The sequence below is a fragment of the Vombatus ursinus genome, unplaced genomic scaffold (assembly GCF_900497805.2).
Source record: "Vombatus ursinus unplaced genomic scaffold, bare-nosed wombat genome assembly UNPS02000749.1, whole genome shotgun sequence".
In the NCBI taxonomy this organism is placed as follows: domain Eukaryota; kingdom Metazoa; phylum Chordata; class Mammalia; order Diprotodontia; family Vombatidae; genus Vombatus; species Vombatus ursinus.
In genome coordinates this window covers 22,274,349-22,298,009 of record NW_020940527.1, presented here as the reverse complement: position 1 = coordinate 22,298,009, position 23,661 = coordinate 22,274,349, and the positions used below count along the sequence as shown (strand labels likewise).

General features: G+C 36.1%; 1 protein-coding gene across 4 annotated transcripts in view; it reads left to right on the top strand.

Annotated features, from left to right (window-relative positions):
* Positions 1 to 23,661, top strand: part of ERCC6 (ERCC excision repair 6, chromatin remodeling factor) — a 103,256-nt gene that overhangs the window by 13,564 nt on the left and 66,031 nt on the right. For all 4 annotated transcript variants that reach the window (XM_027861142.1, XM_027861133.1, XM_027861138.1 and 1 more), the window contains 2 exons: positions 1,320 to 1,428; positions 10,165 to 10,882. In XM_027861142.1, the coding sequence (XP_027716943.1) occupies positions 1,320 to 1,428; positions 10,165 to 10,882 (827 nt within the window). The remainder of the gene's footprint in view (positions 1 to 1,319; positions 1,429 to 10,164; positions 10,883 to 23,661) is intronic.

Here is a 23,661-nt window from a genome sequence, read left to right as displayed (position 1 = left end):
ACTTGTTTGTCTTCCACCATGGAATGTAGTTCTTGAAGGAAGGACTCTTTCACTTTATTGTTTCTCCAGTGTCTAGCACAGTGGCTGGTATAGTAAGTGCTTTATAAATACTTATTGATTAATTCATGTGATATGAAACACTTTTAGGTTTTCTGTTAGCTGTACCATCATAAAAATTCACTGCAGCATTTGGACCTAAGCCTTTTTATCATTTCCATTCTTTCTGTATACTAAAAGGGGCTGACAGACATCATTGTTCTCAAAACAGATTTATTAGTGAATTAGAGTCGTCTAATCTTTTATTTTTGTTCTGTCAGGGCAAACATTGACCTAGCATACCTTACTTGCCTCCCCACTTTCTGTCCCTCAGAACTATTCTTATTAACATGTCTTTCAGTTTCTATCACTCACCTAGCTTTCTTTTGATTTTTTATGGTGGCTAGAATATCTAGACATGATGGGCTATGAGGTTCTCAGAAGGTATTGTGGGAGGAGGGGATAGGAAGGAATGGGAATTACAGATATCAGAGAGGTGGCTATTTGTTATTTTACAGAGCCAGTGTATGGAGAATCGTGTTGGGGTCAGAGATGGTGGAGATACTGACCGTTTTGTTCTGGAGGAGATAGTGCAGTAATTAGAAGTGACCAAGTTGTAGACTGGTTTAGGTATCTAATAGGTGGTCAACTAGGTGGGTGAAGTGAAACACACTAACTAGTCTGGGGAAGGGAGACAACTCACTTCAGAGAGGAAGAGTCAAAATTAGAAGTAGGGTTTGTGATAGTTAAAGTTAAGTAAATGCATCAGGTGGTTAAAAATTGTGGTAGGGGACTTGTAATGCTTTTGCAGATAGGGAAGTGAGCATAGCTTTAAGTAGAAAATATTAGTCTTTTATGTATCAAGCTGTGCTTGTACCCCTATTGTTAGATTACAACTGTCATTTCATCATGTTAATCATTTGTCATGCTACTGTCTTGGAGTAAGTGTGGAAATTACTCTTGAGAAGTAGAGACTGGCAATGTGAAACTATAGTTTTCAAGCCTACTCTGTATCAAACTTGCTGAAGCTTCACATCGCCATATTTTACACATCAATTTGATGATTTATAGCATGGGAATGATAGTATTGCCTAAAAGTATTTTTAATATCAATAGCTGATAAGACAATTACTATTAATATGAGGTTGAGAATATATTTGCATAAGGTTCCTCTTTTCTCACTGACTTAATGTTTCAGAGTTTTATAGATATTAATGCTAACCTTTTGAATTTAAGAGAAACTTCCCTGGTACTTTTTCTAAATTGGATATTTATTATTCAAGGAAAAACAACTAAAGAAGATTAAAGCCAAACAAAAACGTCTTCAAGCCATCCTTGGTGGAACAGAGAGAGATATTGAAGCAAATCTTGTGGATTTAGAAGAGGATGAAGGTGAGAGAACAAAAGTCTCTTTCTCTGTGTTATTATCATTTATCTCCTGCCTTTGTCATAGAAGGATAATAAGGATAATTGAGCAGGATAATTGGGATTTTTGCCAATGTGATTGAGTAATATAGTTATTATTTTAAATGCTTTGAGACTTGGGAAAGTTTACATGAGATAGGCTTGTAAGCACTTAAAAGCATGGGAGAGCAAATGGATACAAAGGAGGAAGGGTACAGAGAAAGGATATAACCAGGTCTCGTGCACTAGAGGGGAAGATATTGCAACTAATTCTTGACCACTTTATGTGTTCTTCAGTGAGGAGAGAAGTATTACTGTGCCTTGAGTCTGATGTAGTTTGATGATTGACCTTGGACTTGGCAAATCCAGGCTATGTCAAAGTTTCTGAAGCCTTTCTCATGTGTAACCTGATGATGCAACCTGGGTTTTATAGAGAACAGGGGAGGGGTTTATTCAGATATGTCTTGGAGAAACATAATTAGCCTAGTTCTTGGACAGCTGGATCATAAAGATTGGGAAGATTGTTAGAGATCTTCTAATCCAATCCCCTGACTTTATAGATGAAGACATAGAGTCCTGGAGAGGCACCTCAATTTAATTGCTAGGTTCACACAGGTAAAGTACTCTGAGTCTCGAATCAAGTTTCCTTTCACACTGTACCATGCCTGGTTTTCCCTTTCTGATGCTAGGAAAGAGAGGCACCGACAATTGATTAAGGGAAGCCTCTGATGTCCAGACATGGAACAAATACTTTCAGTAATTTCCAGAGAAGGACAAGAAAGGGGGAATATCTGAAACAGAAGCAGTTTGCTGTAAGGGAAACTTGCTTGGAAAAAAAAAAAGAAAGAAGAACTTTGGGGAAAATCCTATTGTCAAAATAAATTTAGAAAAATTCTCTAAATCTGGAAAGTCACATATATCTATTAAATTATATAGTTTTTTAAAGAAGAAAAGTAAGGTTCTTGCTCAGTGCATTAGAGGCTGTGGATACACTATCTATTGTGTTGAATAAAATAGTAATCTTAACACCTCACAAATAGTTTAATGAAGGTGACTTAACTTCAAATTGAATTGTATAGTGTAAGTATAGCATCATCAACCCATACTCAATACTCTGTAATGATTTTATGGGAAGTAGACCATACTCAACAAAAATCAGGTTTTATAAAGAAGTGTATAACCACATATAAATTTTACTGTTATCTTAATTTTACATTTTATCATTATTAATCTTTGTTTATCCTGGAACTATATAACTTTGCAATATTTTTTTTTCTGATTTTAGTAGCCACTATCATTTCCTACTTGAAAAAGAAATTTAGGATTCATAGCATTTGATATCTCTGAGAGGAAAAATTGTTTTTATGGGTTTTTTGTTATTTAATCTATAATTTGGCAAAAATAATTGTTGATGTTTTCAAATAATACTTTAAAGAAGAGTTGGTTTAGTAGATAGAAAAACATTTATTAGATATGATCTTCTAAAGCTTGAGGTTATCGCTCCATCAGGATCCTGTCCTATGCTTTCTTCAGTTTTGGTATACTTTATTTCTAATTCTGAAATTTACCTGTTTGTGTGTGGTCCTAAAAGGTTCCAGATTGTGAGATTTTAAAATTTCATTTTATCATAAACATTTTATAGTTTATTTTGGAATAGGTACTGACTAAAATCTAAGTTTAAGGATGATTTTATTTTGATATGCTAATTTTATTTTGATATGCTAATTTAGGACCATAATTATATTAAATATGGAGATACAAGACAGTCAATATGAGAAAGATCTGTGGTTTTTCAGCTTAAGATACTGCTGGAGTATTGGCTCCACTAATGTGGATTGCAACCTTGTTCAAACAGTAGATAAAAGTCTTAGGTAGCTGACTGAGGTTGGGGGAGGGAAGGCGGGTGGGAGAGGAAAAATACCTGGGCAGGGGATGGGGGTGTGGTTTGAGAGGGAGAGCACTTGTTGGGAAAAGTCCAAAGAGTCGGGGTTGGGGGTAGGGGTGGGGCTGGAGAGGAATGAAGGAGTGAACATGGCTGGCCACTGCCCTTCCTTAAAATAGAAATTAGAGGAGGAACTGACCAATCAGAATAAGGGGCTGTAGAGGCAGTGGAATCTTCCGTCTTGAGAAGGCTGTTTGAGCATGTGATAATGGGGTCCTTCAGGGTGAGAAGGCTGTAATAGAATAGCAAACAGTAGAAAACTTATATGAGGAATCTTCATTGCTCGTGGAGGATATCAATGGAGGATTTTTATGGTGGTCTTAGATATTGAGCTAGAAATGAATTCAGAGACCATCTAATTCAACATCTTCATTTGTAGTTGATGAAACTTGATGCCTAGGGAGGTTAAGTAGCTCAAGGTCAGATCCCTAGTAAGTTTCACAAGAGGTATTAAGCCTATCTCCTTTAACTGTGCAATAGTGAAAGGAATACCCATACTAATGAGATTATAGATGGCATCTAAGTATCTAAAGATGTATAGAAGCCAACTGGTTATTGCTTAGGTCCCGGATGACTCTAGTTGGGGTGAAGGCCCTAGTAGTAAAGCAGCAGTGGACTAAGATTGTCTCTGATCATAAGGACCCCAGGGAGAGTCTGGCAAGGCTAAGATATTCCCAGAGAACCTGGCTTGAAGTTTAGGAAACTTCTAAAAATGAGCAAGTTCCCTGGCCTCAAGACCAGGGATGAACTTGAGTCTAGTTTAGCCTTTCCTCTTCCTAAGGTCTCATGTAGTTCTGAACAATCTGGTTTCAAGCACATGTAGTTCATCTAGGACTGTGTTTCATTCTGCTCTTATTAGGTAATGTAGAACCCCTTTTGACATAAGCCCTTCCTAGTTAGAGTTGTTTGATGTGCATTTAATAAATTTTTGCTTTAAAATTAGAAAGTAGATGAAGAAAAGGAGGTAATCTTTCTATGGTTTGTAATTTTCTTAGACTGAAATAGCTCAAATTTTAGAACTGTTGAATACTAATGACCCACAAAGTATTTCTTGGTGGTCCATGCTAGATTAGAGAGTTTTGAAGGGGAAAGAAATGTAGTCTTAATTACATAATCTATTTTTTTTTATTTTTTGGCTAGGCAGTGGAGTTAAGTGACTTGCCCAGAGTCACATAGCTAGTAAGTGTTAGGTGTCTGAGGTCAGATTTGAACTCAGATCCTCCTGAATCCAGGGCTGGTGCTCTATACACTGCACCACCTAGCTGCCCCTTAATTACATCTTCTAAAAGTAGGAAAAATAAACTGTCACCATCAGCCTGCCTTATTTGGATGGATTCATTTTGGTTAATCAATTTTTTAGTTAAGTTTTGAAAATTATTCCAAAAATTTCAAAGGCGTTGCTAGGGATTGTGAAGTTCTGGATAGAAATGGAAATCTTAGAAGCTAGAGGCAATTTAGATTATGGAAGAAATAGATTTTAGAAAGGAACTACTGGTTAATTATATAGTATTTAAAAATGGGGATTTGGGTTTCTCGACTGTGACTCAGAGTATAGGCATGATTGGCTCTTGATCAAGGGTAGAATGTATTTTAGGAGATTTTCTTTCTTTTTTTTTTAGGTTTTTAAAAGTAATAACGTTAGTGGTTCAGTGTCAGATTGGAAGGAGGTCCTTAGTGGAATGCCTCAGAGATCTGCTCTTGACCCCATGCTAATCAATCAACATTTTTTAGTCAGTGATTTGAATGAAGGCATAGATGACATAATACATTTGCATATGATTCAAAGCTGAGAAAGATAGTTAATGAGTTGGCTAACAGAATCCAAAAAAATCTTTTCAGGCTGAAATGATGTCAAGAGGCAGTATGATAGAAGGGAAAGTGTACGGTATTTGGAATCAGGGTCTGCATTTGAATTTCAGCTGTTCTGTGGGCAAATCACTTAACCTCTTTGTATCTCTTGTTCCTCCACTGTAAATTGAAAAGGTTGGATAAATTACTTCTGAGGTCTCTTCCTGTTCTACATCTATGACCTTATAGCAGAATCTAATAAGATGAAATTTAATAAGGGTAACTGTAAAGTTTTACACTTGTGGTTAAAGTCTGTTGCACAAGCATAGGACTGGAGCGGGGGAGGGGGGAGGGGGAAGGTATAGTCTTCATTTGAAAAAGATCTAGAGGTTTTAGAGTACTGTAATCTTGATATAAATCAGTAGTATCTCATGGCAGACAAAAAACTTAATGTGTCATCTTAGACTGCATTAAGGAAGGCCTAATGTTAAGTATAAGGGAGGTAATAGGCCTGCTGTAATCTGTATCACGCCGGAGTATTGTATTCAATCTGAGTACCATGTTTTAGGACAGACATTTGGTAAATTTAAAGCATGTCCAGAGGAGGGTGAGGAATTTGAAGGCCTTGCCATAAATAATTGGTTGAGGGAATTGGTGATGTTTAACATGGAGAAGAGAAAATTTGTTGTATATGAGGGAGAAAAGAGGAGAGAAGAGAATGATGTTAAAATATTTGAAGGATCTTCAGATCAAAGAGTGATTAATTAGACTTATGCTTAGCTCTAGAAAACAGAACCAAAGAGCAATGAGTGGGAGTTTCAGAGAAGCAGATTTTAGTTTGATGTTAGAAAAATTTCTTCCCAAAAGTTGAATCATTTGTTTGGGAAGTAGTAGATTCTCTATCACTTGAGGTATGTGGAGTCTAGATTACCATTTTCGAAGGATTTTATAAAAAGGCCTCCTGTCTGAGTTTGGGTTAGACCAGATGACCTCTGGGGTCCCTTCCATCCATGAAATTCTGAGAAATAAATGTCAGGATATTTTAATAATGGATATTTTTCATGAAAACTAAAAATGAGTTTTTTGTACAGTTCTCTTAAAGACCGACATTACCATTTCTTGATTGGTAGATTGACTTGAAACCAAATGGATTAGAAATCTGAAGATGAACTAACATACTACATACAAGACAATATCTTACTCAGGTGTCAAACTTGTAAGACTACTTTTAAAAAATTAGAAAGGAAACATAAATTGGAAGAAAGTTTGTGAAGTCCTCTGTAGTCTGTGGTAGAGGGCTAATTTTATTAAACTGCATCATGAAATTATGGATTAAGAAAAATTTGCAATTCATGTGTCTGAAGTTGTTTTTTTGAAGTTGATGTTTTTGGTCTCTTCCTAGTTTTGTTAGTATTATGTGACTTTTTCTGTATATAAAATATTTGCATTGTTACAAGAATAATGTTCTATTCAGATAATGCTTATAAATATGTAAAGATATTTATATTAAATATTATTTATTGTTGTAGCATAAGTTATTGATAGAAAATGATTAGCAAAGGAATGCATATGTGTATATGTGTATACACATACATTGTTTTCCAGTATAGCAAATTTCACAGGTTTTTAGTTTCTGTAGTAAACTAAGTGATAAGAAATTAGAAGATAATACAGAGAAATCTGTTTGCCAGTGGTCTTAGGTAGTTGACTATCCTTATTTGACACAAAAATAGTTTTCTTGTAAGAGTGTCTGATTTCTCATAACTGTATTTAAAAGAGCAAATTAACAAATTTTGGAATATCCATAAAGAAACAATTGCTATTTGACTATATTACTGTGGCTTTTTCTTTTTATGAAGAAACTTGAAAACTATATCATTGAAGTAATAAGATACATCATTAAAACATTTTAAAATATTAAATAAGCCATATTTATACCTGCAATGTATTAAGAAGTATTGTCTTGATTTCCCTCAAGAAAGGACTTAGGTAATATTGACTTTATTAAGGCCACAGGGGACGTCTTCACCAAAATTGGGATTAGAATATATGGATTCTTTATTCTAAGCAAATTCATTTTAAAAAAGAAAACACCCTTAAAATAATTATCAACTGTAGTATACTTATTAGCCAGTCAACAAGCATACTTTTTAGGTACCCACAGTATGTCAGACTGTATATACAGATACAAAGAATAAAATATTTTTGGTCATAATTTCTAAATAGTTAGATAAAAGATTTACAAAGATACAAAATTGTATGTAAAAAACAAAGAGGCAAATTTGACTTCACAGGTATCCCTGAGACATGGTGAGACTAAACTAATGATTGAAATGTGGCTCTGAAAGGCTGTACTTTATTCAAAAGAAACAAGACGGGAGGTATATGTGAATGCGTGGGTACATGTTTGCTTGTGTTGCATGTGCAATGAGTAACATATTAAGAAGATATGCCTATGTGAGGAAATTGAACCAGAGGAAGGAAGTGTAGAGAGGATTTGGCAGAAGGAGGCAGAAACAAAAGTCATGTTGTTTTTGACATATACACTAGACCAACATGACGTGAAGAGGAAATGGTGAAGAATTCCAGAAACAAATATAAGTTTGACTGAGAGGTATATATTGTAGTGATCTTGACAAATGTTACAGCTCTTCTGGAAGAAGAGTGATAGATAATTTCTTGATTTCCCTTAATAATAATTGAAAGAAATCTTCCTTCAAAAAGTTGAGGAACCCACATGGAAAAGTCCTGTTCTGGCCCTGTTCACTAAAAAAGGAACTGGTTACTGGTGTAGAAATTATGACTTTAGGGAGAGGATAACTACTCTGTCTTCCTCTTTGTCATGGAGATGAGAACTGACAGGCATACTTGTTTTTGGGAAAACACTTTTCAAAAGGTTCAGAGGAAGGTTAGTGGGATCCCGTAGCCTAGAGTTCTGCAAGGGAAGTCAGCCCAGCAGGGATGAGGGAGCTTGTGGGAATGAAATTCTGGAATAGGCATAAAGGAAACAGTTCCAATGAAGGAGCAAAGAAGTTGTCTAAATGTCTTATGTGACTGATTAGGGAACTCACCAACCAACTTAGATGTTTTCAAAGATGTGTAGAAAATGGAAGCAAAGGCAGTGTGAATACAAAAGCGTAACACAGCCCTGTAAGAATTGTACCATAAGTGCTGAAGTTTAGGATGAAGTGAGGCTAGTGAGGAAAGCTAGGAGATCTTTGCAGGCAAGGATAGTCTCACTTTTGTATTTGTATCCCCAGTGTCTAACCCAGTAGTGTCTGGCATATAGTAGATAGTAAATACATGTTTATTATAAATTAGACTTGAGAGGGTAGAAAAGGATTTAAAAAGAGTTGCTACATAAGGTAGGTAAGGAGAGAATAAGAGTGTACCTTTTTTAGTTCAAGTTACCAGATCCGGATTGCTGCATCTTCGAGTATTGAAAGAACTTAAAGATTTATTTTTGCTGAGTGATCTTTAAATCACTTTGGAAAACTAGAGAGATACAGCAGGCTTAGAGAGTGACAACTGTTGTCCTGATTTTCAAGAGAATGGAATCTTTGTAAACCCTAGACGATTGATTAGAGAAGGTGTCATTAAAGGATGGTATCATTAAAGGATGGTTAGTAAGCATCCAGAAGAGGAACCAGTGATCACAAAGAGTGACCATGTCTCCTTGAACGAGAAGAATACGTGATGCCCCTCTAATCTTGTTTTCTTTTTTTTTTTTTCCCAATAGAGTTACTATACTAGTAGGCCACAGGAATTCTGTAGGTACAGTATAGTTAGATTTTAGCAATGCATTTGACCAAGTCTTTAATGCTTTCCTTGCAGACAGAAATGCAGAAGTGTGGATTAAAAAATAGTATAGCTAGGCAGTTTTGGAACTGCTTGAAAGGTTAGACCCAAAGAAGTCATTAATTGTTGATATCAACGTAGAATGAGCTGTCTCCTAGAGTGCCTGAGTAATCTGAGCTCAGCCCAGTGCTGCTTATCATTTTTATCAATGACTTTGATAAAGGCATAGATGATATAGATATACTTGGATCTACAGATGATACAAAGTTGGGAGGGATAGCTAAAATATTGAACATAGTTGAAATCACGAAGTTGTTGATAGGCTCGATCATTAGGCTAAACTGAATAAGATGAAAATGAATAGAAATGAACATAAAGTCTTATATTTGGGTTCAGAAAATTAACCTTACACTTACAAAATGGGAGGGTGTTGGTTGGGCAGGCATGATTAGTTTCCAGTTCATCTTTCTCCCTGTCATTTGCTGTCTATTCTGGCCTTCAATACTCTACAGAACAATTCTAATGACTCTTCAACACAACAGCCCTTTCACACATTTGAAGATAGTAACCAGATCACTGCTTTTCTAAGATAAACATTCCCAGTATTCATATGGCATTATTTCAAGTTCTTTCACCTTCTCCATTTGCTTTCTGGAAAATTTCTAGCATGTCATTGTCCTTAATATATGATATATGGACTTGAATATAGTGTTCTAGTTCTCATCTAACCAGCTCAGCATAAAGTATGAGTTCTTCATGTGATTTAGGAATTTATGATTTTGTCATTCCCTGGGCATTTGTCAGAGTATCATTATTAGAATAAAGTGTGTGTGTATGTGTGTTTTGAGATATATGATATATTATTTGGGGAGAGTTCAGAGTAACAGTTTTTTCCCTCATTCCCAGTATTCAAGGTAACACTTAGTATTTGGACATTGTGAATAGGGATATTTCAATGTTGCACATAAAATATAGGAACATAAATGAAGTTTTACTCTATATGTATTTCTATATAATATATATAAAAATATCAGTGCTTGGGGGGAGTGTATTGATTTTTTTGTCATAAATGATAGCTTTTATTTGTTTGAATTTTGTTTGACTTGTTTTCTGTCCTGTTCCAAGACCCATACTAATAATACTCAAACATGAAACATTTTATGCCAGGCACAAATGAGTTTTCTCTAATTTTTCAGAGCCTGAGCCATCTTCTTTTGGGAGTATGCTCATGCCAATTCAGGAAACTGAATGGGAAGAGCTCATTCGGACTGGCCAGATGACCCCTTTTGGCACACGGATCCCTCAGAATCAAGAGAAGAAGCCCAGAAAATTAATGCTTAATGAAGCATCCGGCTTTGAAAAATATTTGGCAGATCAGGCAAAATTATCGTTTGAAAGGAAGAAGCTATGCCTGCAGAAAAAAAAGAAGGAAATTCAGACTTCAGTTGATTCAAGTGTGATCCCAGCTTCAGATAAAAAAGAAAAGAACAAGACCAATGGCAAGCAGTTGAAAACAGATAAGCGTTTGAAAAAGCATATCAAGAAACTTCAGAGGAGGGCTGTTCAGTTCCAGGGTAAAGTAGGATTTCTAAAGGAAAAGAAACCATTGGAACCAAGGAAGTCCAGGTATGATCAAGGGGATGAAAGTGAAGATTCAGAGTATGTACCTGATGGTGAACTTCTCTACGCTGAAGAGGACGAGGAGGAAGAACCGGCCCTCCACGCTGCAGATAAGCATGCTCGCGAGATGGAATGTTCATCCAGGCCCAGAGAGCGGCAAAATGAAATTCCAGCAGAGGAGACTGATGGTGACTGTCCTCCTAGCTCTGGAGAAGAAGAACCTGTAGGAAGAAATGGCAAAATCAGGAGGTGCCGAGATGATGGGGATGAGGATTATTATAAACAACGGTTAAGGTTAGTCTTTAACTTGCCCTGGAAGGAATCATTAGGGGCTAAAAAATGCCGAGTTGTACAGCCAGTTTTTGCATTAATAATAACAGTAATGGTAACTAACATTTTAATAGCACTTTAAGGTTTGGAGAGTGCTTTATATATGTAATTTGAACCTCACAACAGCTCTGTAGAGTAGTTATTTACAGGTATTGTTAACTCCATTTTACAGATGAGGAGACAGTCTCAGTGAAGTTAAGTGTTTTGCCCATTGTTATTGAAGTTAGTATTAGATGCAGGATTTTTGAATCTTAATCTTCCTGACTTCAAGTCTGACACTCTGTCCATTATACCACACTGCCTCATAAAACAAATTGTTTCTTTTTGTATTGCTGTATTTGAAAATTGAATTCTTCAAGTTTATGAAATATTAAGAACTCTAGATATTACTTAACTTTATAATATCCCGCTTATAGTAAAGAGAGTACTGGATTTGTGACCAGAAGACCCTGAGTTCTAACCTGGATTGTGGTTATTTACTAGCTACCTAATGATGAGCAAATTGTTTAATACCTATGCCCCAATTTCATCATCTCTAAAATGGGAATGATAATATTTGCATTCCTTTCCTCTCAGATTTCTGGAGTTATGGTGCATTATTACTTGGAGGTTAGACCTCAGGCAATGTCAGTTATCCTGAACACATCTGAAAAGCAGGATGTAGTGTCTGAGCCTCTGATTTAGTTGTTAAGAGTAGTAGCATACTAAAACTTCTCCACTTTATTTTGGTGGACTTGTGTGGGGTAGCCTGTTCTGATAGAAGAAATGACATTTGGCTGTCTGACAGCAAGGAAAGAGAAAATGAAGTGACTATTACATTTGATCATAGGGTCACAGACCTATAACTCGAAGAACGCTTAGAGATCATCTTACCAGCCTTTTTATTTTCTAGTTGAGGAAAGTGATGGTAAGGACAAAAATCTTTAGTTATCAAGAAAAAAAAGTTAAAGGTACATACTCATTTTGGGAAAAAAATTTATAAAAAATTGAGGAAATACTGATTGTGGCACTTAAAGAGGTAGATTTCTTGGATCTGAGAAATTCATTTATGTAGAGTTTCTCATATTCCTTTTTTTTTTTTTCCTTTGGTGAGGCAGTTGGGGTTAAGTGACTTGCCCAAGGTCACACAGCTAGTAAGTGTCAAGTGTTTGGTCTGAGGCTGGATTTAAACTCGGGTCCTTCTGACTTCAGGGCCGGTGCTCTATCCACTGCGCCACCTAGCTGCCCCCAAGTTTCTTGTATTCCAGTAATTCCAAGTAAGTGAGATACTGCTAGGGTTTAATTTTAAAGAAGTTACCTATTGAATTATGAAGAACTATTAATTCTGGAAATACACTTAGAAAATATGGAAGATATATTGAATTTCTTTTTCTCTATAGTTTTCATTTTCTCTTTCAGAAATAACTGATTTCAAAATAATTTGGTTAGTTTGTGTAGATAAGGTTAAGTGGAACATTGGCATGCTTATTCAGTACTTTAAAGTTGCACGAAATCAGTGTTGCAAGTAAACATTCTTTCAGGCAAGGAAAATTTACCTTTTCATTGACCTGGCTAAATAATAATACTGATGATGATGATGATGATGATGATGATAATGGTGGTAACCTAAATTTTATGTGAATAATAGCTTAAGTTTTATGTGGTACTTTATAGTTCACAAAGTTCTGCTTAATTAGTTTGATGTTCCTGATCTGTCATCTAGAGATGCTAAAGACCTGTGTCAAATTTAAATACTTATTTTATTGATACTTTAAAACAAGTACAGTATAATTTTTTTTCAGTTATCTGAAAATGATCATTAAAATGAGTTTGAAATCTATCTTTTCTTCCTTCTAGTCTTTTTGCTTCTATCTTTGAACTATCCTATTTTTTCACCACTGAGACCCTCCTATTTCAGTAATCCTCTTTCTCGTTCAACTTTAGTCTCTCCACAGCTATTGGATTCAGTTCAACAAACATTTAAATGCCTGCTGTGTACAAAGCACTCTGTATAATAGATGCTATATAAATCAGTCAGCAAACATTTATTTATTTTTATTTGTTTTAGACGATCGGGGTTAAGTGACTTGCCCAGGGTAAATGTCAAGTGATTGGTCTGAGGCTGAATTTGAACTCTGGTCCTCCTGACTTCAGGGCCGGTGCTCTATCCACTGCGCCACCTAGCTGCCCCCCAGTAAACATTTATTCAGCTCCTACTATATGCTAGGCACTGTGCTAAGTGCTGGGCAAATACAGTCCCTGGTCTCAAGAAGCTTACAGTCTAATGAGGAAGAGGACTTGCAAACAAATATACGCAAAGCAAGAGATAAATAGAAAATAATTAACAGAAGGAAGGCACTGGCAAGAGAGAATGGGGAACCTTCCTGTCGAAGAAGATGGGGACTTAAAGGAAGCCTGGGAGGTTAGTAGTTGGAGTAGGGGAAAGAAAGCATTCCAGGCATGGAGGTCAGCCAAAGAAAATGCCTGGAATCGAGAGATGGAGTGTCTTGTCTGTGGAACAGCAAGGAAGGCCAGTGTGGATTAAAGAATACGTATTGGAGAGTAAGGTTTAAGAAGCCTGGAAAGGTAGGTGGGGCTTAGGCTATAAAAGGCTTTGAATGCCAATCAGATCATTTTGTATTTGCTCCTAGAAGACAATAGTAAGCCACTGAAGTTTATTGAGTACATGGGTGACATGATTGGACCTGCACTTTAGGAAAATCACTTTAGTGGCTTAATGGAGGATGGATTGGAGTGGGGAGAACCTTGAAACAAGTAGACCCACCAGCAGGGTGTTGCAGTAGTCCAAGTGTGAAGTGATGAGGGTCTGTACCAGAGTGGTGGCAGTGTCAGAGGAGAGAAGGGAGTGTATTTGAGAGATATTATAAAGGTGAAATTGGCAGGCTTTGGGAATAGGTTGGATGTGGTGATGAGAGAGGATGAGGAGTCCTGGAATACCAAGTCCTGAGGCCAGGAATGGTCTTGTCCCTTATCATAATGGGGAAAGGTAGGAGAGCAGGAGAGAGATAATGAGTTATGTTTTGGACATATTGAGTTTAAGATGTCTACTGGACATCCAGTTTGAGATGTCTGAAAGGCAGTTGGAGATTGCAGATTGGAGTTCAGCAGAGATTAGGGCAGGAAAACTAGGTTAGAGAATCATCAGCATAGAGATGGTAATTAAATCCATGGTAGCTGATGGGATCACTAAGTGAAGTAGTATAGAGGAAAAGAGGACCCAGGACAGAACCTTGAAGGGCACGTAGAGTTTGAGGGGCTTTGACTGAAGCCAGGGCAACAATGGGGGTGTTGCCTCCTTTGACCATGTTGATGTGGCTTCTACTTGTGAGGGCATTTGATGGTGATGGGGGACTGTGTAGATTCTGATTTTGCAGGTAGCATAGTGGGGCAGGATATGGGATGGAGGATGGAGTAGATATTGCATCTTCATATGGAAGCAGTGGCTTGGAGGGCTGTTTGGTCTCTGATTCCAGAGAGGGCAGTGGTGTCGGCACTGAATTCTCTCTTCTTGGTGGTCATCGTTACTCTTCTACCTAGGCCAGTGTTTTTCTTCCAACTAAACAGCTGAAAACAAGATATAAACTGTGGAACTGTACACTGGTCTGCAGCCTATAGAACAGAGAAGGGGATCTAGGCCTTTCTTTGGACAAAACACAAGGTATCCCTGTCAGATGCTCCCTTTCAGTCTGAAGACCTGTATAGTTCTATCCTAAATAAAACCTTTCCTTAAATCTGCTCAAGCTATTATCCCATCTTTCTCTTTCCCTTCATTGTTGGATCTTTATTAAAAGGTGTTTTTACTTACTGCTTTTACTCCTTTTCAACTACTTTTTCCCCAATATTTTGCAATATGGGTTCCATTAGCAAGGTCGCTAATCATTTCCTTATCACTAATCCTAATGGTCTTTTATCTGTTCTCATTGTCTTGATTTCTTTGAGAAATTTGACCCAGTGAATTATTCTACGTCTTGATATCCTCAGTTCTCTTGGCTTCTGTGAGACTACTCTCATGATTCTTATTCTGTTCCTCTGATCGCTGTTTTTTGGTTTCTTTTGGGGGTTCCTCATTTTCTTATGTATATTATATTTGACCCTTCTTTTCACCCTGCCTAATCAGTTCCCATGTCCAATTCTTTCTACCACTATATCCACCATGATTCAGGCTATTGTCCTTTCTCACCCAGATATCCCTAATTGTTTTTTCTTTCTCTAGTCTGTCTTCTTTCTAGTCTATCATTCATATTGGTGTCTGAGAAATCTTCCCAGTATCTCTTTCCTATTCCAAAACCTTTGGTGACTTTCCATAGCTTGCTGAGGCAACTTGGTGGCCAATGATAGAGGGCTGGACTTTGAGTCAGGAAAGCCTGAGATTAAATCCTGCTTCAGACTCTTATTAGCCGTGTGTACTAGGGCAAGCCTCAACCTCTGTCAGTCTCAGTTTTCTCATCTTATGGGAATAATAGTAGTAACTACTTCCCAGAGTGGTTGGGAAGATCAAATGAGTAAACATATAAACCATAAAGCATTATATAAATGTTTACACAATAAAATATATGCTTTCTATTCTTTCATTCAGGCTGTTCATAATCTGGTTTCATTATAACTTACTATTCCTCTCCGTGTGTTGTGTAGTCTAGTAAAGCATGACTGATGTTTGTTCCTCTCCTCATCATGTACTTTCTTATCTCTGTGCCTGTGTTCGTGCCATATCCCTTGCCTGTGATGACTCCGTTTTCTGTCCTGCCATCCCCATCTGTTGACATTTCTCCCTTCAAGGGCCCATTTCGTTCATGAAGCCTTTCCTGATACCAGCCTCCTCTCCTAGATTGATCTCTTCTATTTTCAGATTTTATATAGTACTTTGATTGGACCTCTCCTTTGCACTTATTTCCCTCTCTCTCCCGTCATGGTTATTTGTTTCTTTACTTCCCCAGTCTTCCCCAGTTAGATTGAGAGCAGTTGTATCTAATACTTGAGAGTGTTAATACCTTTCTTTGTGGACCTAGTATCTACTACAAACCCTTTTTATGTAGTAGTAGTTTTATAAATTATTATTCAATGTATGTTGAATTGGGTTATAGACTTTGGAGAGAGTACAGTTACCTTTTTGTACAAGCATACTTCTGTGTCAAAAGGAAAGGTCTGAAAATTTTAAAGCATGTGACATAAAAAAGGACTGTGCTGTACTAATAAGTCCTTTAATAGAATCATTTTTAGTTGAGTTATGGAATATTGCTTAGATATCAATAAGCAATATAAACATTTGTGGGAATTTTTGAATGAAGAAAGAGTAATGGGATTAATGAAATCTTATTTTCCTTATTAAATTAAAAAAATTAGATAGTTATTTTGATTAAATCATGATTAAATTTCAGTGTTTAAAGGATCTATGGTTTCATCTGTGTGGGTATTTAAACGTTTTTGGCATTTTAGGACCTGCCAGAACTTGCACCTTATAGCTGTATGGTATACCTTTTGATAACTCAGAATCATCTCCATTCTGTAATGAGACAGCAGAGTGGGTCTTCTCTGAAGAAAACTTTTTAATATGTTTGCTTAAATTCAATGAAGTAGATTTTGTTCTTAATGTTAAAATTATAAAACAGAATTATCAAAGTCATATCCTAGACTGATTTTTTTTGTTGAAGTTACAGTAATATCTTAAATGAATTTCAGAAATGCCAGTAACTCTAATTGCCACCAAAACATTCCTTGTCTTAAAATTTCACAACTATGGTTATTATGGCTATTAAACTGCAGCTGTCCAAAGCAAAATGTTTACACTAACACCCCTAGACACTTTTCAGTTTGGGAGATTCAATAAGAAAATAAAATATTCAGAATTGAGAAGTCTATTAAGAACATTTTAGAAATATCATTCACTTTTATTTATGCTTTGTTCCATGTAGTTTTTAAGTTTTTTATGTAAATAGCAGTTGAAATTATAGCAGTATTCCCTTAGGTGAGGAAAAAGACCTTTAGGATTACTTAACTTAGCAATAGTTTGGTGATAAATGATCAGTATAAAGCTACAGATTTTGAAACACAGAAAATGAGTTTTTTTCTTAAATAAAATTTAGAAATATATATCCAAAAAAGCCTGTTTCATCAAGCTGGAAGGGAAATGTTCTTGTAGCCTTACTTGGTTGTTGTGCCTAACAGTATCCACTCTAAACTGCAAGGATTGAAAGTGGATGGCTCCTAGATATATTTTCACCTTAGAGTGTTCTTTTCTGACAAGTACCAAATCTTTTTTTATAAGCTGTTTGTAATTACATCTTTTTTTCTGCCTTAAAACTTGGTAGGCCATCCCTATAAATGTGGCAAGTGATCCTATCCTACCTACCTCTAAAACTTAAGATTCATCTAAGACAAATCTTTGATGTCTCCTATTGTTCAACTTATTTCAAATATACATTTGTTATAATCAATACTTCACATCTATGTCATGGCTCCAAGGCTGAGATCTCCCCCTTCATTTTCTGCCCTACTGCCTCATCCCATTTCTAGGACCTTATTATTTCATGACTTTCTCAAATATGTGACAGAACTTAACTTCTTTGTACTTAATTTCATAGTTTCCTTCTGTAATTTGGAGTTCAAAGATTATCTTCTCCAGGAAGCTTTTCTTGATATATGTAATAGCCATCCACTGACCAGAATCATTGCCAAAACTACTCCAATATGTTTTTATTTTTAATTTTTGTCCAGACCTGTGGTTTCATGGGTGTATGAAACTCCATGTGTAGAAATGCCTTCCATAGTATATATATGCAACTCACCTATAACTTTTAGATATAGAGCATTACCTGAGGTTCTGAGTGGTTAAGTAACTTGACCATGGTCACACAGCTTTATGTGTTGGTGAAGAACTTCAACCCTGCTTTCTTTACACAACTCACCTAATATTCTGCCTGTTTTTATAGGCAGTTATTTATGCCTGACTTGTTTTCATTAGGTGAGGATTGTCTTTGGAATTGTTATTTTCTGCCAACAATCCCATTATTAATGTTTTGTACCCTTTGATAAAAGATGGTAGATATGGCTTTTTCTTTTTCTTTTTTTTTTTTAATGAGACAGTTAGGCATTTGGGGTTCAGTGACTTGCCCAGAGTCACACAGCTAGTGAGTGTTATGTGTCTGAGGCTGGATTTGAACTGAGGTCCTCCTGAGTCCAGGACGGATGCTCTATCCACTGAACCACCTAGCTGCCCCCCCTACACAACTTTTTCTTAAAATATATTGCTATGCTTTGAGAAAATAGAGGCCTAAGAGTTTTGTCTTAGACCTCTAGGAAATTGATCCTAGGTACCAAATAAAATCTTGACAAAATGACACATGTTATTTGATGTAATATATGTCTTTGGGAATAGTTTAATAATATCATTTATCATAATGATGTAAAATCAGGATTGCCCAGTGGACTTGAAGATCAGATATTCCATTTTGTTATTTCTATTTATGTGTGAAAAAAAGTAAAGATGAACAGTTTTATTAATTTTCATTTCTTGTTATTTTAGGTATGCCATTTCTGTTCATTCCTCAATTGATATACAAGGTCATATTGGTTCTTACTAATTTTCATCTTGGCCACATGAATGCATCTGTTAACTCGAGTAGCTTTTAGGGTTCCTGGAAAACTCAGGTGAAGTCCTTGACATCAGAGAGTATAAATCCCTCACTTACAAATTTGAATGTTGAGAATAATTGTATTTGTCTCAAATACTGATCTTTTTGTTGAGAGAAATAAATTGCTTATCTTGAGAGGGCATCATTGCATTAATTCCTTGGGTTTTCTGGAAATTCTGCTTTGTTGTTACTCTGTGATTCAGCAGCTGATGAGGGTAACATTTTCCCTTTTTTAATTGTTTTGGACTGTTGTTGCTTTGACATGGATATAGAGTTTGAATAAGAACAATAGATATACACCTCAAAGTCTCTCACATTTATTCATTAATCTTGTGCATTATTCTGGAATCTCTCTGTCCCACTACACACAGCTGACTCTGTCATAAATCCTGGAGATGGATTTATGGAACTCTGTGTGTATGTTTATTTAAAAAAAAAAAAAAGACCACTCATGCTGCTAAAGATAGGTGATTTGCGGTAGTAACCATGGGGGCAGTCCTTAAGTCAATTTCAGTAGCTTCTGGTATACTAGAGATGTGGTTGGGGTGGTCAGACTTTCGTGGTACCTGAGCACAACTTTTCAGATATTAATGGACTGGTCTATATTGCCCTGCCAGCTGGGACTGTTCATTTTCTACCATTTCTCACCTCTCTCCTGCTTCTCCTTCACTGGGTTGTCAGTGCTTTTCCAGGTAAGAGGAATTGGTAGAGATCTCCTAGATTATAGGACTGAAAGAGCACAGTTTAGTTTTCTCTCATGGGTAGGGTTAAAGTTGTTATTTTTAGTTCAGTTCAACCATAAATCCCCAAACCTCAAATTTATGTTTGACTTTTATTTAGATATTCATTTCTCAGTACAGTCTTTTAAATATAGGTTGCCTGCTTGCTTTTCTTTTGTGACTAATATACTATGGTATACACATTCATGTAACCTTTGCCTTTCAAAGTTCTGGTTTATGTAGACCAACCTTGTTCATCAAAATTGCCTTAGTCCTTTTAATATTAAATATTTACATATCACAAAACATATATGGTAGAAAATCAGTTGAATGATACATGTAGAACAAAAGTTTCTTGAGAAAGTATGATGAATGCATTCTTTAAAAGAGTTTTTTTAATTAACAAAAAATATTTTTCCCTTCCACTTTCCATCCTCATTCAGAATAAAAAGAAAAATTCTTGTGTAACAAAAATGCATAGTAAAGCAAAACAAAATTTCTCGTTGGCCCTGCCAGAAAATAAGTGTTGTTTTGAGACTGGATCTCTACTGGACAGAAGTTAAGTGACCATTATGCTGACCCCATTGTTTATCAGAATGGACCTCTTCTGTTTCTGATCTGGACTGGTTTGCCCTCTCCTCCCCATCTTAGGCAGTCTAGTGTGCCCCCACTCCTTGGGGCTCACCATATTCGTGCCGAACTTAATGTGGGACATCTAGTTGATTTTAGCTCTACTTCACCTCAGAGATCTCCCAGTTTTGACCTCCCTGCTAGGAGGGACTGGATGAGAGCAGCCCTACACCTGACCCCCGGAATGTATTCATGCATATATTCTTGATCCATGGAAATGCACAAATATTTGCATGTGTAGTAGAATTAATTTTTTTGGTATATGTAATACAACAGCGTAAAATTTTATTTGTATAATATTGGTGTTGGAGGATGGGATTAATCCAATCTTTTAGACTCTCCCATATCAAACAATTACTGTGTGGTGTCATTTAGTTTTAGATGGACTTCCCAGGTTTGGTAGGGATGAAATGAGAACTATGGATTGAGAGGAAAGAGGAATGGTAGCTTTTAAGAACAAATCATCTTTTTCAGACCCTGAGATTCTGGGCAAAGTGCAGTTTCCAGGTGTAATCACAAGGTGGTGCAGTGACTCAGCACATAGGTGCTTCTCTGTGTTCATGAGAAGAAAATGACTCATACTTACAGTGTGTGTGTGTGTGTGTGTGTGTGTGTGTGTGTGCGTGCGTGCGTGTGTGTGCGCGCTTTTGGACAGCTCTGATTGCTGTGAAGTTTGTCCTGCCTTCAGCCCTAAACTGGCCTCTTGGCAACTTTCACCCATTGCTCCTCCATGTGACAGCCCTTTAAATTCTTGAACACAGCTCTCATAGTCCAGAAATAAGGCTTGATAGGGCCCTGAATTACGGTGACTTGGGTAGAAAGGAACAGATTTCAGAGATCATCAGAGGTCTGTTATAATGTTGGCAATATAAAACTAAAAGTTTTTCTAACAATAAAAACCCAATAATTTGATAAATAATAAATACTAGGGACAACTGGGTGGCTCGGTGGATAGAGTGTTGGACCTGGAGTTAGGAAGACTCATGTTCTTGAGTTCAAATTTGGCCCCAGACACTTACTAGCTGGGTGACCCTGGGTAGGTTACTTAACCCCATTTGCCTCCGTTTCCTCATCTGTAAAATGATCTGGAGAAGGAAATGGCAAACCAGTCTGGTATGTTTGCCAAGAAAACCCTAAATAGGGTGATGAAGAATTGGGCATGACTGAAACAACAAGCCCTTGGCACCACTCTCATACACTATTGTATCTAGGGTGGTTGTGAGGCTCAAATGAAGAGATGAATGTAAAATACTTTGCAAATCTCAATTATTAGAATTGTTGTTGTGGTTATCCTATAGTCACCAGGCCTCCAGTCTGGGGTTGCCTTTGTTTCCCGACCCTTCTACTACACTCCTGAGTTTAAGTAAGGTCTATACAGCAATACAGGGAGGAGTATGCTGGTGAATGTTTAACAACAGGGGTGGGGTATGGGAGTGGGGAGGGAAATGTATGCATATACTTTTAAGTTTAATCTGTATTATTGATACACTTTTTAAAATCTAGACAATCAGTAACACAATAAATTAAACTCTGATTTGAAGTGATGCTAATTTCTGAAGTGTAAATACTCACACTGAAAGTTAAAGTTTTGTTGGAACTAGCTTTCACACAACCATGATTGTATCCATAATATTTTTAAAAGCTTCTAATTGCCTGAATTAATCTTACTTTATTATAAGTCTGTAATTCTGCATTGTTAAAAGGAAGTTAAAATATGAACCCTACCAAGTTATTTTTTAACTCTAAAGAAAGTTCACAGAACCATCAGTGGCAGCCCCTTTATTTAAACTTCATTTTGCTTTTGGAAACTACCTGATCTACTTTTTGAGTTATCATGATTAATATTAATCATGAAGATTAATATCTTTTTTGCATAATCCTTATTATGCAAAAATCCTTAAAATGTTTATCTCTAGCAGTCTTCATATGATGAGTGAATGTAATAGGATAATGAAGGAACAGCTAATTTATATGAATTTGGAGACTACATTTGCCTCAGTCAACCTAATAATGTCTTTTTTAAATCAAAGACTCAGTTTAATTTTATAATTTCTGACTTCCCTACTCATTTGGAAACAAATTGATCTTTAAAAATCTGGATATAACAAATTTTCTAAGACTTAATTTAGCCAAAAAGATACAAACAAATTAAAAAGGTGATACTTATCTGTGTCACCAGTTTCTGGTAAAATTCATTTTTGTCCAAAGAAATTCTGTTACCTTAACATTTTTGTGCTTTTATGGAATTGTATTTTAAAGGTAGAAAAAAAAGGAGTCAGATATTCCTTTAAGTATATTTTCTTAGAGAGCAGGTTGACTGTTCTTTTAAATGACAAAGCTCAGACACAAATGAAGACTGATTCTGGTTCGCTCAATGAACACACCTTTCATTCTAAACTCAAGTGCATAATTGTCTGCATCAGTCTTAATTTACTATGTAAGGTCTATGCTACTAACTGTGTGTATTTCATCTGCTAGTATGTACCAATTAAACTCACCCAGATAGACCATAAAAAGGCAGATAGAAAAATAAAACACTGAGTATCTCAATTTAGCAAATTAGAGTCATCTTTAAGGGATTCTTAGCTGTCTGAAATAGAAAACATATTACACTACAGAAATTCAAACTATATTAAATACCCAGCTTGGTGCCTGAATATCTTTTTAAAAAATCAAATTGTACTCATTACTGTGCTTCTTGTAGGATTTCTTTCTTGGGTATTGCAATAAATGGAAAATGAGCTTGCTATCTAAATTTAATACTATATTAAGAATGATTTAACTGCATGATATGTGGCTTTTTTTCATAACTAATGTGGATTTAAACTGCTCTTTGGGTCAGTGATCCTTGACAGCATGAAAGCAAAGCTGTATAGCAGTAAGGTCATCAAGTAGCATGTTATGTGAACTCATTGATACTTTGAAAACTATATGTTCATTTTTATTGATTTATTTAAATATATTACTTGATAATATTTTTGCACTTTGGTTAATATATAAGAAACAGATAAGTTTTCTGTAGGTTGTTATAAACAATTATATGCCTTGATTAATCTTGTATTAGGTATCTTCTTAGTACATAAATAGTAAGAATGTGCTAGACACTGTGCTAAGAATTGCAGATACAAATGCAAGCAAGGCTGATTCAGTATTTGCCTTCAAAGAGCTCACATTCTAATAGGAGAACGCACTGCAAAAAGGGGAGCTGGAAAGTGAGATAGTATAGAGATGGTTGGGAAGAGGCATAGAAGACTGGTTCTAAGCAACACGGAGTGAAGGCCTACCTATCAGCACCTCGGATCCCGAGGGTGAAGTCAGGGATCTGATGGAGGTAGGGAAGAAGATTCTAAAACTGACTGTTTTTCTGAAAATGTTTACACTTCTGGTGAAGGTTAAGTTGCAGACAAATACTTGAAGATGATCAAATCTAATTTGAGGTTTTCAAAGTACTGTCTTTTACAAAGATGGTATGCTTTAGCAATTAAAAGAGGTGGTCTTTTAAGCAGTGAGAAAGTGAGTAGTTTGGGAATTTTAGAATTTGAAAAATACTTTAAAATTGATATTTGATATTGAGTCTAAAACTTAGATTTGACAAATTTCCACACTTGGCACTGATCAAAAGCATGTTAATCTTACTTGAAGAATTCCAAACAATTCTGAAAACAAGTAACTGTGGTGTAGTGACAAAAACACTGGATTGGATTCAGAGAACTCCAGTTCAGATCATAGCTTTGCTATTTAATTATTTGGCTGATTTTTTTTCTCT